General features: G+C 44.2%; 1 protein-coding gene across 1 annotated transcript in view; it reads right to left on the bottom strand.

The window, feature by feature from the left end:
• The window catches only part of LOC146808477 (transient receptor potential cation channel subfamily M member 2-like), a 1,642,641-nt gene that overhangs the window by 800,021 nt on the left and 828,492 nt on the right, over positions 1-14,128 (bottom strand). The window contains exon 15 of the mRNA XM_085623575.1: positions 957-1,102. Within this exon, the coding sequence (XP_085479701.1) occupies positions 957-1,102 (146 nt within the window). The remainder of the gene's footprint in view (positions 1-956; positions 1,103-14,128) is intronic.

Raw genomic sequence — 14,128 nt, 5'->3', positions numbered from 1 at the left:
GTCACTTTTCCCATGTTAAAAATGAAGCAAAAGTGGCGCAAGGGGCTTGTAAATCTGCCTCTTAGTATCTCCTGTGGAAGAAAGAATGAAGGGTACCAAGGCCTCTGTGGGGCACCCACCATGAAGGTCTGCATTCATAAGCCATATGTCCTTTGCGAAAAGGGTCCTGGCTCCTTAAGGAATTAAAATGTGTAAGTTTTACAAAAAAATGGGAATTGACTACAGAGAAGAGCTGAATGTCACAGCCCCTCTAACATTTGTGAGTACTACAAAATCTAAGATCATTATTTAATTAAGTGTGCAGGTTTGCATTAGTCTGCCCTGCACATTTTACCTAAAGGCGAGGCAATATTGTCTAATGAAGGCATGTGACACAATATGAAGCCCCCCCAACCTCATCAACCATAGGCAGACACCCGCACCCCCTGCCACCATATACTTGTGTTCCTTCCCTGCAATGTCATTGAACTCAGGATCAGAATGCAAGTAGTGAATGTCACATTCTGGGTCCTGTGGTTGGTTTGCCCCCCATCAGCTAGATGGTGCAGTACTAAGCAGAGACGTGGAAGTGGTGCCTCCCGTCTCATCTTTTACCTATCTACACCACACATCTAGAAACATTCTGTTGAACTGTACCATCCATTGGTTCCCTTATCCTCACCCTACCGGTTTACCTCTGGTAGCCATCTGCTCTGCTACTCACCTTGACTTTCTACTTCTCCTACCACTTCTCTACACTTGGACACCATCTGCCCCCCACTCTCCCTTGTCTCCCTGCATGCCTCTTATTTTTATTTGCAACTCTCTATGACCCCCTTCCCTTGCCTAATCTGATGTGTATCACATTTGCCTCTTTTCTATAGCACTTTGTGACTTTGCATCTAGGTTCACTTTAAACACACACAAAAAGGCACCACAGATTTAAAGGGACCAGTAAACTGAAAGCCCTCACCCACCTGCACTCCTCCATTTGACATGAAATTCATGGCTTTAGCATTCGCAGCCAGCTCCATGCAGGTGGTGTTTCCCCAGCCGAAGGACTTAAGTTCTAGGAGCTGCTCAGCACGCCCTTCATCCTTTCTGCAGCACTCCGAGAAAACACCTAAAATCACCATAAAGAACATTACAAACTGGGAAAGTAGACAGGCCTGTCCAAATAACAGTTATCAATGCTAGGATTTGGAAATATCATGCATGAGGAGGCAAATATAATAACAATATGTAAGAAATGAAACACCAACCCTAACAACAAACCCAATCTAGAATAGACCCACAGACATCCAAAACACCTAAAGGATGCCTTAAACTCAACAGAACACACACTGTCACCCTATATTTTAATTCACTAAGATGATCTTTTACAATAGATATGGCATGATGGTGCTAAGGTTTTTCACACTGCAGACTTCGAAAGAGTTAACATGTTTGCAGCTTCTGATACCCAAATGGTGGTGGGACTAAAGGAGGGATACTCGTGCAACCCTTAATGCCTCATCCAACCATCACATTTGGATGTCTACCAATAAAATTGCCCCTCACCATTTATAAATAGACATAGTCATTCCTTTTCCCTTTGCCCTTTAAATGGCCAGAAATTAAAGGAGCTCTAAAATCTACCACAACTAAACCTGAAAATCTGGGAGTGTGTCTACTTGCTGTGCTAGCTTTTTGGGGTTTGGCACACAACTGTCACTGGTGAGGTATCACAGCACTCTTACTTGTCTGGGTGATGGTCAGCCAGCACAAACAAGAGTAGTGTGAAGTGCCAGTGTGTGAAAGGTGTCCTAAAGGAAGAGTTGTGGATGTGTGGTAAATAAATTAATTACCAGGTCTGAATTTCTATAAATTATCAATATAAATGAAATAATGAACTGAGGAGTCCGTGGTGTAAGAGTTAAATGGGCCTTTATTCATTAATTCGAGTTAAGGGAGACCTCCTTTACCTCATGAAGGGTCAGGAGTGGTCTGACACTTTATTCACTGAATACAGTTTATATACATTTCACAGTACATTGCAAGTCATTGGGAGGAGCCCTCCTAGTGCACAGCAGAAAGACGTTGCAAATTAGCATTGCTCAAGGCACATAAGCAAAACACAGATAAACAAGTACTTTTCAAGGAAACAGCTTGGGTTTTTGTTTATCAGAGGGTGGGAGAGCTGGTGTGCCTGAGAGATAAGGGAGTGGTGTGTGCGTCATGAACAGACAATCTTGGAGGGAGCTGAAATATGTGACAATCTCTGAAAAGAGAAGGCTGGTGGGCCCTTTTTCAGCATCGGCTTAACCACAAAAATGTGTGGGTGTAACTGAACAAAAACTAGTGCAACTTGAGGAGATACGTGAACTGGCTGATCCTAGGCAAGCTGAAGTGAATTCTAAAATGGATGCTGTATCTAAAATGGATGCTGTAAAGAACTGTTTTAGAGCAGCAGAGAAAGGGAAGTGTGCGAGGGGACAGAACCGGGAACGTGATCTTTTAATATTTTATTTTCTCATTCCCTTCTTGTCCCCAAGCGCAACTTATTTTAATTTTTAGGCCACTTCTATGGCCATGAGACCGTCCACATGGGCTTGCAGCATCATTTTCTCATTTTCTCTTGCTCTATTAATTGGTTTTGGGACGAGGCATGTAGCACAGAGACCGCATAAAGCGGGGCCGCACTGGACACAAAGGCAACATGATATTATGAGAGCAAGGACCAGCCCAAGTACGGTCAGCACTTTCCATCCCCATGTTGAATTAAGACTCCATATCCAGTCCACCAGGGACCAAGAGCCTGTGGCCTGGTCGAGGCCCTTTGATATTACATGAAGTCGGGAAATAGCTGCATACACCGTGGGTGCATTATCAGGAATATAAACGCAGCAGCTGGAACTGATCAATTTGCATGCCCCCCCACGGTCCGCCAGCATGATGTCTAAAATCATACGATTTTGTAACGTCATGAGTCTTTCGGCGGCCATTTCAGCAGTGATGTTGCCCAGCGCACCGGCCGTCTCGTCAATAGTGTTTTTCAGCACCCGCGTTAATTGTCTTATATGACGGCTATTAATCATGGGTCCCCAGAAGGGAATTAAGCCTTAAAAAAAAATCTCCTGCCTCCTGTCCTGCAGTATCCTCTGCATCTATGACCCCCCTTCACCGCCTGCTCATGGTGGACAGAGGGTCAATCAGATGGTAATCTGCCGGGGCAGTATAGGTGGGAGGTAACAGGAAGGCAATATAACAGGAGCCACTCCACCCAGTGGGTAGCCACACATAGGCTTTGTCCCCACAAATAAAATAGGAATTAGGTGATATTACCAGATAGGGGGACATCGTGGTGTCCAAACTTCTATGAACTAGACAAGAACTTTCCCCCACCGGCTTATCTCCTATACCTGGGCTCCTTTCTGAGGTATCACCCATGCAAAGGATGGTGTGAGTTTCCTTTTTGTTCTTTTCATACCTACAAATATAGTGTTGCCGCTACTATTAACGGTATTCATTTCCTGCTTTTCCTCCTTCGTGTAGGGAAGAGTGAAGGTGTCATTTTCGGACCTGTAGCAAAAGGGATAGGCCCTTCTTCCTGAAACATTGCGCCAAACGTGTTCAATAAAAGAAGCGAGGATGGAATCGTTTATTCTTCCCGTCCTCTGTTCCTCCTGCAACATAAGTCTCCAAGCCAAACAGGAGCCTGCCATAGAGAAGGGGTATGAGAGTAACGGGACACCTTTGCTGACCGAGTGTGGCATCAATCCACAGACCCAACAGTCAGTGGTGTTAATGGCTAGCTGGTGATGATGCAACATAGAAAGGAAAGTGTTGTTGTGAAATTCTAGATGCCTGTCTGCAAGATGTGTAGGAAGTTCTAAATGGGAATGCATAGTAGTATTGTTTAACGTTTTTGACAAAGGAGGGGGGTATACCAAGTGTAATATCCACCCCAAGCTTGCAACAAAAAGGACAACAAATAATAACATTACTAAAAAAACAGAATATCTTTGGTGTAGCATTTTACAATACTTTTTTCTCATTATCGTTATTTTAGTTGCTCCCCCCACAATCTGCAGAGATGTAGTAGTCATCGTCTGACCGTTTCACCAGTCTGTACCAACTGGACTTAATTGATCAGATCTAGACTACTTTTGCGGAGCGCAGTTTTGACTTATAAGTTTGTTGTGGTGTCGGATCCAAAAGAGGGGGCAAATAGTTCGTGTTATCTTTGTTTTGAACAATGTTCTCAGGGTCCCCAAAGTACTTTTTACAATGGCTGTCGTGAAGCCATCCTTTCCTTCCTTCAACCTTTACTGCTGTCCGTGTCGTTAAAAGTACCAACTTTGGCTGCTTCCACCTGGGCTCCAAGGGTGATGTTCGATCAAAGTTTCGGACCAAGATCCAGTCCCCAGGCTTTATCGCATGCTCTTCGGGATTGGTGTGATCTGGAAAAGCAGCCGCCACCTGTGAACGACAAGAGCGTAGTGCAGACATCATGGCGGCAAGATAATCTGTCAACATATTACTGTCAGTATCTGTGATAGATTTAGGTCTAGGTGTGCCCCACATGTTAGGAGGTCGACCGTAAACTACCTCATAAGGAGATAGTCCGGTCCTTGAATGTGCTACCATTCTCATGTAAAAGAGGGCTACCGGCATGGCTGTGACCCAATCTACACCCTTTTCCTCACATATTTTTGCGATTTTTGTTTTTAGTGTCTGGTTGTGTCTTTCGACTAGACCTGCTGCCTGTGGGTGTCTGACACAGTGGAACTTCCAGGTGTACCCTAACAACAATGATACCTGTTCCATTAGTTTAGAGGAAAAGGGTTGACCATTGTCAGAATAGATAACTCTTGGCAGTCCATATCGAGGAAAGAATTCTCTAACCAATTGTCTAGCTGTTGTTTTGGCTGTGTAAACTGGTACTGGATAGGCTTCTGTCCACCTAGTCAATGCACATACAACCACTAGCACGTATTTCTGTCCCCTACATCTATCCATTTGTATGTAATCCATTTGTAGGACCTCAAAAGCATGTTCAGGAGGGTGAAATCCACCTTGTTCTACAGACACCCCTTTCCCTGGGTTGAACTGACAACATATCATACATGTTCTGACTTTGTGTTTTGCAGCAGCTCGCAAGTTTTTGTTGTGCCATAATGGTCGTAAGCTGTCTAACATTCCTTTCTCACCTAGGTGTGCTGGACTATGTGTAGTTTCTATGATTATGGGTACCATCGAATCGGGTAGGAACCACACTGTTTTGTCTTTTGTCACCCACCCTTGTTCAGTCTCTATCCCTCCTGCTTCAGTCCATTTTTTCTTTTCCTCTGGGGTGGCGTGGGCCTGTATGTCTATGACATCTTTGGAAGGGTCTCTTACTACCAGAACTGTATCCTGTTGAATTTTATGGGAAATGGTTGCTGTCTGGGCTGTGTGTTTGGCAGTTTGATCTGCAAGATCATTTCCTTTGGAAACATCGTCTGTAACTTTGGTGTGGGCTTTGCATTTCAAGATCGCTACTGCCGTCGGTAGGTGTATGGCGTCCAACAGGTCCTGTATTAAAGGTCCATGTTGTATCTTTGCTCCATGGGAGGTCAGAAAACCTCTCTCTTTCCATAGAGTCCCGAAATTGTGAACCACCCCAAAGGCATACTGCGAATCCGTGTAAATGTTTACTTTTAAATTTTTCGCCCACCTACAGGCCTGTGTGAGGGCGATTAATTCTGCAGCTTGGGCTGAAAGGGTGTCTATTCTGTTTGTTTCTATGACTCTACTATCAGTGGTTATGGCATAAGCTGCCGTTAACTCTCCTGTACTCGTCCGCATACATGACCCATCCACAAAGAGAGTAACATCTACATCTGATAGCGGGACATCAATCAAGTCTTGTCTGGGTTTGGTGACAATCTCTACCATTCTAATACAGTCGTGAGTATCTTCATCATTTATGGCATTAGGTAGCAACGTAGCAGGATTTAATGTGTTACACCTCCTTATCTCTATGTGTGGCTGGAACAATGTCAGCTCATATCCCGTTAATCGGGCAACTGTAAGGTGTTGTGTTTGTGTTCTGTTGAGTAGGAGTTCCACTGCGTGTGGTACAAGTACTGTCAGGGGGTGTCCGAGGACAATGGCATCGCTTTGTCTGATGGCTAAAGCTGTGGCGGCTACAGAATTTAGGCAGGCAGGTAGGGCTTGTGCAACTGGGTCTAATGTACTTGAAAAGTAGGCACAGGGCCTGTTTCTTCCTGCTTGTTCCTGCGTGAGGACTGAGAGTGCTTTACCACCTCGTTCTGTTACAAATAGTGTGAAAGATTTGGTGTAATCTGGAGTAGCCAGGACTGGGGCCTGACAAAGTGCCTGTTTTAGTTCCTCAAAGGCCTCTGTATGCTCAGTTGTCCATGGCAAAGATGCCAATAAACCGGCCTCCAAAGTGGTCAGTTGTATCAAAGGTTTGGCCAAATGGGCATACTGAGGAATCCATTGTCTACAATATGATGTTAAACCAATAAAGGCACGCACTTCTTTCTGTGTTGTTGGACGTGGAATAGTGGCAATTAACCGTATTCATTCCTGTGTAAGTTGTCTACCCTCCTTGGACAGCAAGTGCGCAAAGTAGGCCACTTGCTGTGCACAGAACTGTAATTTAGAGGGAGAGACTTTGTGTCCTTTTTCTGCAAGAAATAGTAAAACCTGGAGGGAGGCTTTTTCTCACTCTGTTTCTGACTGGCCTGTTATGAGGATATCGTTACATACTGTATGAGCATTGTCTTTATAGGCATCTGGATGCTGTCCAACTGCCTCTTCAGGGCTTGACTGTAGATACTGGGACTTTCTGTATAGCCCTGAGGAGCTCTTGTAAATCTGAAGCTTCTGCCATTTAATGAGAATCCAAAAAGATATTGGCTATCCTCATGAATAGGAATGCTGAAGAAAGTGTTTTTCAGATCTATGACAGTGAAAAATGTAGCCTTGGGGTCTATTGCTGTCAAAAGTGATGTTATGTCAGGTACCACAGTATATTGTGGCACTACACAGTTGTTTAACTCTCGCAGGTCCACTACCAAACGATATACAGGTTCGGCAGTTGGATCCGTTCTTTTAAGAACTGGAAGAACAGGTGAGTTGCAAGTATTGGAATCTGTCTCTACTACTACCTTGTGTTCAATCAGGTCATTTATTATTTGCAGTAATGCTAGTTCAGCCTGCGGAGGTATTTTATACTGTCTGATTCGTGGCAAAACCACACCTTCCTTTAGTGTAATCTTGGGAGGTGTGATGTCCATACAGCCTACGTCTGTAGGACTAGTTGCCCATAATGTTGGCGTGATCACTTTGAGTATGGCATCCAGTTCCTTTTCCAGGAATTGACCTTTGAAATCTCGCAGGCATAACCTGACACCTTCTGGGGAGCAGCATATCACGGCACCTAGTTCTTTCAGTGTTTTAATACCTAATACATTTTCGGGGCAGGTCTTTGTTAACACTAGATCTGTAGTACGTGTTAGTGGACCCACTCCTATGGAAACATTTTGGGAGACCTTATTTATTACTGTTTTTCCCGAGAAACCCAAGGAAATACTATGTGACCCAGAGAGAGGTATCCCTGGGACCTCATCATGGTTTATTGTTGTCCTACTGGCCCCTGTGTCAAGGAGGAATTTTCTGTCCTGCCCAGAATGTGTGCTTGTACATAGGGGCCACGGTGGTCCACCGTGACAGGGATCAGGGGCAAGTCTTTTTCTCTCTTTAGGCCCTTTCATGAGTATTCAGGATATTCGGGGTATATTTCATCATTGCGCTGGTACATTTGAGTTTGCGCGGGGGCGTTAGCAGGGGGTCGGGCCTGGGTCGTAGGGGCTGGGGCCTCATTATTTCGAGGGGCATAAGGACGGGCTTGCGTTTTTCCTGTTGCTTTATTGTGTTTTAATACGGGACACTCCCTGATGAAGTGGCCAGGTTTCTTGCAATAATTACATGACCCCTTTTCAGTTGATTTGTTATTTTTACCTGTATTGGATACAGTTGTTGTCTGGGCTACCAGGGCTTTCATTTTGGTGTCCTTGACATGCCTTTTATCTTGTTCTTCTTCTTCTTTAATTCTATTGTGGTGATACTGTAGCATTTGTAGCATCTGTTGAGAGGTATTTGCTTGCCAGGTACTCTCAACTTTTTGGAGTCTGTTCTTTATTGGGGGAATGGCATTTTCTACTAATTTTGCTACAAAAAGACGTTGGTATCCATCACTGCCTGAGGAGAGGCCGCTGTTAATGGCGAAACATTTCTGTAGTCTTACAAAATAATCTCCTATTTCTTCATCTAACTTTTGTTTACACGCTGATATTGCGTCCCAATCCTCTTTCTTCGTCGTTAATAATCTGGGTAATACTTGCATAAGGACATCGGGGAATGCACGTATTAGGGGTCCCAACCCATCCCCTGGTTGGCGGGCTTGATCCTCATTTCTCAGTGCTGTCCAATTTATAGCTGCTCCCCCATCAGAGTTCCAATCTTTTTCCATCAATTTTTCGTATATCCCTTCGGGAAGGAGAACCTTCAGTAATATTTTTATATCTGGGAAAGTATAATTTCCTAGACTCAGAATGTCCCTTATTTCTTTATGGAACCCTGCGGGATCCCTTTCGTGCGGTGGTACTATTTTCTTCATTTCCAATATCTCTAACTTCGTAAGAGGGGTGTACATGTGTACCCGCTCAAAAACGCCATCCGCGCCTGCCCTTGGGTGTACTTCTCGCAGGGGATATTGTCCCTTGTCACAAGTGCTTATACCGGACATTTCGGTTTCAAACTGTACATAACGTTGTCTCAGATCCAAAACTTTAGTAATGAATTCTTCATCCCTTGTGGACCAAAAACCGTCTGCACAGTCACGTAATAAGTGATATATTGTCTTAGGTGGGGGACATCTTTTTTCATATAGTGTTGCCAAATGCTGTAACATGAACATACCCGCTATTCTTTGATCAGACAGGGAGAGGGAGAGGAAGATCTGTTCTATTATATCAGGGTCATAAAGTTGATGCTGGGCAATCCAATCAGTGGCTGAACGTGCTATTTCTTTTTCATGTGGGGTGAAGGGTGGGTCGTCTTCGAGCCAGCGCTCCAATGACTGGACAGTGCACTGGAATATTTTAGCAGAAACGGTATCCGTTCTAGCATTTTTGCATTCAGTTGAGCAGTGAGGGGGAGGGGGAGGGGGAGGGAATCCGGGACGGCGATGGCTACGGGCCAGTCTTACGACAATAGTTCTCCCTTCCTCTTCTTCCTCACACGTCTCTTCCGAGACGTTCTCCTGTCCTTCCCTATCTTGATGGATATTATGGATGCCCGTTATCAATCGTACTACCAATTTATCTAGCTCTTTGTGTTTAGTGAACTTGGACCGTTCAAGTGAGTCACTTAGGTCCAACAAATGGTTAGGCGCCTTGTTATTACTGTCCAATATCCTTAAGAAACAGGTCACCGCAAATTGTAACATGGTCTGTTTGGTCACTATTTTTCTATTTGCTATCATTGTTAACAAGGCCTGTTCATTTTGACCCGTCCGGACGAATTCGTAAACTGCGTCTAATTGGGGTTTGCTGTTGGGAATTTTCTGGAGTGTGTCCAGGGCCTGTCTCAATCTATAAGATATTATGGCCATTCTACCCTCCCCGGGGCATTCTAAAAGCGGGATATCAATTTTATCCTCTGTCCTGTTTTTAACATCTTCTGGGGGAGGAGCGGTGGCTATTTGGCCACCTATCGGTACTGGTGGCCTTTGTTGCAGGACTTGTTGTTGAATCACATAAGGCGGGGGACTTTCTATTATGTAAGAGGACACGAAATCCTCTGTTTGAGCTATTTTTACCTTTCCTATCTTTTTATCCAGATCTGTGTCCTCGCTCATTGTTTCAGTAGGTAGAACGGGATAAATCCCTTCAAAAAGTGCATTTTTTTCTCTTTCTTGTTGTTCAGTAATAACTCTCTCGCCTTCCTCCTGTAATTTCTTTTCCTTAGCCTGTTCCGACATTCTCTTACCCTTTTCAACTTTTGTTTGTTCTTTCTGATACCTTCTGTGCGCTTCCTTGCGCCATAATTCAATAGCCTTCTTTTGTGTAGGCCTTACTTTCTTTTTCCACAACTGTTCTTCTACTGCCATAATACACTCCATGTCCCATGTACCTGTAGGGGGCCACCTAAGTCTGTGTTCTAGATCTTTTGTATAATCTGACCACAGTTCAAGAAACATTACCCTCTCGCTACCATGTTTAGTATACATGAAATGTCCAGGTGTATCTCTAGGTGGGACCGGAACGGCCTGTTCTAATAATTTTTTCCTGGTACTTAATCCTCGTAATTTAGAAAATAAAGGCATTTTCATGTTTTTTTTTTTTTTTTTTAACTAGGCCTTATAAAGATGAAAATTACGAAAACAGTATACTTGATATCTTTATACACTGAAGAATCAGTGCAACTTTACCGTGTTCTATCACAGAACCCGTCTTTATAAATTCCCAGTAGTACTCACCGCGAAGCAGAACTTGAAGACCTGGTCATCGGACTGGAGCGCTGCGCAGTGGAATGAGGAACAACGGGACTCTGGAAACCTCGGACTCGACAAGTTCACTGGTCGGGCTCTGGGTTGGAACGCTCCGCCAATCTTCCTCACCGCCTCGTGTGGATGTTCAGTCTCAGTCTGTCTCCTCCTCGCCGCGAGGGAGTCAGCAGGAATACCCCGCTTCTTGTGCACTTGAGAGTCCGTCGGGGGGGTCTGGAAGGGACTGGAAGGGACAAGGACCGGACCTAGATCTCCGGCGCGTGGGGAAGGGGAATCGTCCCTGTTTCGGGCGCCAGTTAATGTGGTAAATAAATTAATTACCAGGTATGAATTTCTATAAATTATCAATATAAATGAAATAATGAACTGAGGAGTCCGTGGTGTAAGAGTTAAATGGACCTTTATTCATTAACTCGAGTTAAGGGAGACCTCCTTTACCTCATGAAGGGTCAGGAGTGGTCTGACACTTTATTCACTGAATACAGTTTATATACATTTCACAGTACATTGCAAGTCATTGGGAGGAGCCCTCCTAGTGCACAGCAGAAAGACGTTGCAAATTAGCATTGCTCAAGGCACATAAGCAAAACACAGATAAACAAGTACTTTTCAAGGAAACAGCTTGGGTTTTTGTTTATCAGAGGGTGGGGGAGCTGATGTGCCTGAGAGATAAGGGAGTTGTGCGTGCGTCATGAACAGACAATCTTGGAGGGAGCTGAAATATGTGACAATCTCTGAAAAGAGAAGGCTGGTGGTGGGACTAAAGGAGGGATACTCGTGCGACCCTTAATGCCTCATCCAACCATCACATTTGGATGTCTACCAATAAAATTGCCCCGCACCATTTATAAACAGACATAGTCATTCCTTTTCCCTTTGCCCTTTAAATGGCCAGAAATTAAAGGAGCTCTAAGATCTACCACAACTAAACCTGAAAATCTGGGAGTGTGTATACTTGCTGTGCTAGCTTTTTGGGGTTTGGCACACAACTGTCACTGGTGAGGTATCACAGCACTCTTACTTGTCTGGGTGATGGTCAGCCAGCACAAACAAGAGTAGTGTGAAGGGCCAGTGTGTGAAAGGTGTCCTAAAGGAAGAGTTGTGGATGAAGACCGGAGATGACACATACATAGCTTGAAACTGGATACTCCTTAGTAATGGAATTAGTGTTGATTTGGTGTTGATGAGGAAGGTCTTTTTCATGAAGTTCGCGGTATTGCTGATATTTAGTTTGTGTTCTACTAAACAAGGGAACCCGAGGATATACCAGGGACCAAGGGTGACGTTTAGTTATTAAGGAACAAGGGGTCACTTACCAGAAAGATAGACACGTTATTATCTAAAGAAAACAAAATAATTTCTATAGCAGCCTGGAACTCAGACATTTGCAGGAAGGTGTTATGATTATGGTATCCCCCTGCATATCTGTGCACAAGGTGGCAGGCACCGCGCGCCACATTGTGGCGGGCACCTGCCGCAGTGTGAAATCGCAAAATGCAACTGCCACTGCGGCGTTCGCATCATAATTAGGGTGGTGGAACCGTCGCATGGCAGGCGGGCAGGCGGTCCCGTTACCGCTAGGGTGGGGGGCGGACTAAAGTCTGCCCGCCATTCTAATGACTTCAATAGTTGTCAATAATATCGACTATTTAGTTATTTTTTTGTTGTATAATGTTTAAAATACTTTTTTATGTTAAAACTAATTATTTTAAAAGTAATCCCATAGAAAATAAGAACAATGACATGCCTAGAATGATTACCACGTACAGTACCAACTCACCTAGATTGAAGAAAGTTATGAAAGCACATTGGAGTCTATTAGATGCTGATCCCATTATTGGTAAACATCTAGGCCCGGCACCTAAAGTGACCTATAGGAAATTGAGGTCAATAAGGGATCTCTTGGTTCATAGTTACCAACAGGAAGAGGTCCCAAATAACTGGTTAAGCAGTGGCAAAGGATTTGTGACCTACAATGCCTGCAAGGCTTGCAGGAACAGCAAAAGTCGCAAGACATATAATACAGATTTAGGAAGGACGAAAACAATCATGAAACGACTTGTACATGTGATTTTGTCATTTATGTCCTAGAATGACAGTGCGGATATAGGTATGTAGGTAGTACTAAATTACACATATCCGCATTTTACAGCATTTTCGGGCAATAACAAATAAAGATTTCAACTATCCCACAGCTAGACATTTTGCTGAGAAACATAATAGTAATAATACACTCTTACTATTTTATGGGCTAGACAGAATAATCAAACACACTAGCCCTAGTTTTTAGCAAGGAATGGGAATTAGAGGCACAGGGCCTAGCAAGCCTCCAGCACGAAATGTAAACACAAATGGGTCTGCCCCTACTTGGGATTGCTACAGGACTTGTAGAGATGCATGTGAAGTGGGGGCATCTCACAAAAAGTGAAGGACTGGCCTCCCTCACCACCTGGTGTCATGCTTCATCATAGGTCGTCCTCGCCCTCTAAAAACTCGGTTTGATAGAGGGCAGGCATACCCCTGGAGACAGGGATGCACTTCTAAACTAAGTGGGGGCCCGTGAGTAGTGAAAGTGATTTAACAACCATTGCAGTTCTCGTAAAGACCTACTTTTAATTAATTGGGCAACTGTATGGTATTAACAGAAGTGGGCGATGATTTGAGAACTCATTATCCCTTCACCGTATTAGAAGTGGTCAACATGTTTCTGCTAAGGGTCCCCGGAGGGTACGTAGCATTCATCAGGACCATGTATACAAAGGTCTTTATATGGAAAGTGACTAAATAAATAAAGATCAACCACTGAAAGGGGATCGCGTAAAAATCACTATCCCCGTCCGTACAGTACTCCAAAGAAATGCCTGTAGAAAAAAGAAAGACAAGCACAGACAGAATATATAGATTTCTTTTCGTAATGCGTAATAGCGTTTGTCACCACACTCTAAAGTGCGCGTGGTGGTTTCTAAGTGCAGAACACTTGTCATTCCTACGTTTTAGCACCAGTGAAAGAGAGTAAATTTCTCTCATTGCTTACCCTAGGTGATTATCCTACTTACTCCATGGGAGGTCCAGTGGGGAAGGGCCTACTTTGATATTCTGGAAAGAGAAACACAGTATCACAGCCCGGTGTTGGTAATCAGGTCCACGATACAAGGTAAAAAGCACATAGTTACACGTTAAAAATTTGGTGCCTTCCAAGGGTGGTAGAGGGATTTAATCTGCACCATTGCGTTTAAAGCACGCTTTCGCTTCCATACATACACCATACACACTCTTAGGGGCCTATTCGGATGGCGGGCGGACTTGCGTCCGCCCGCCACCCCAGCCGTCCTGGGACCGGCCGCCAGTAGTGCGGCGGTCCCGCGCCTGCAATTAGGATGGGGAAACATCGTTTACAACACGGGGATTACATCGCGATGCCATTACATCGCGGTTTTTACAACGCAAGTCGTTACAACGACTTGCGCTAGATGGCGCTCTAGGACAAGGAATAGTATAATTTACTATCCAACACCTTCCCTACTGTACGTAGACTGGAGTTGGAATAGTAAATTATACTACTCCTAAGTCCAACACCCTCCAACG

Source organism: Triturus cristatus, chromosome 8 (genome assembly GCF_964204655.1).
Source record: "Triturus cristatus chromosome 8, aTriCri1.1, whole genome shotgun sequence".
Taxonomy (NCBI): Eukaryota; Metazoa; Chordata; class Amphibia; order Caudata; family Salamandridae; genus Triturus; species Triturus cristatus.
The sequence above is the reverse complement of the archived record's forward strand: the minus strand, read 5'-3'. Positions and strand labels throughout refer to the sequence as shown.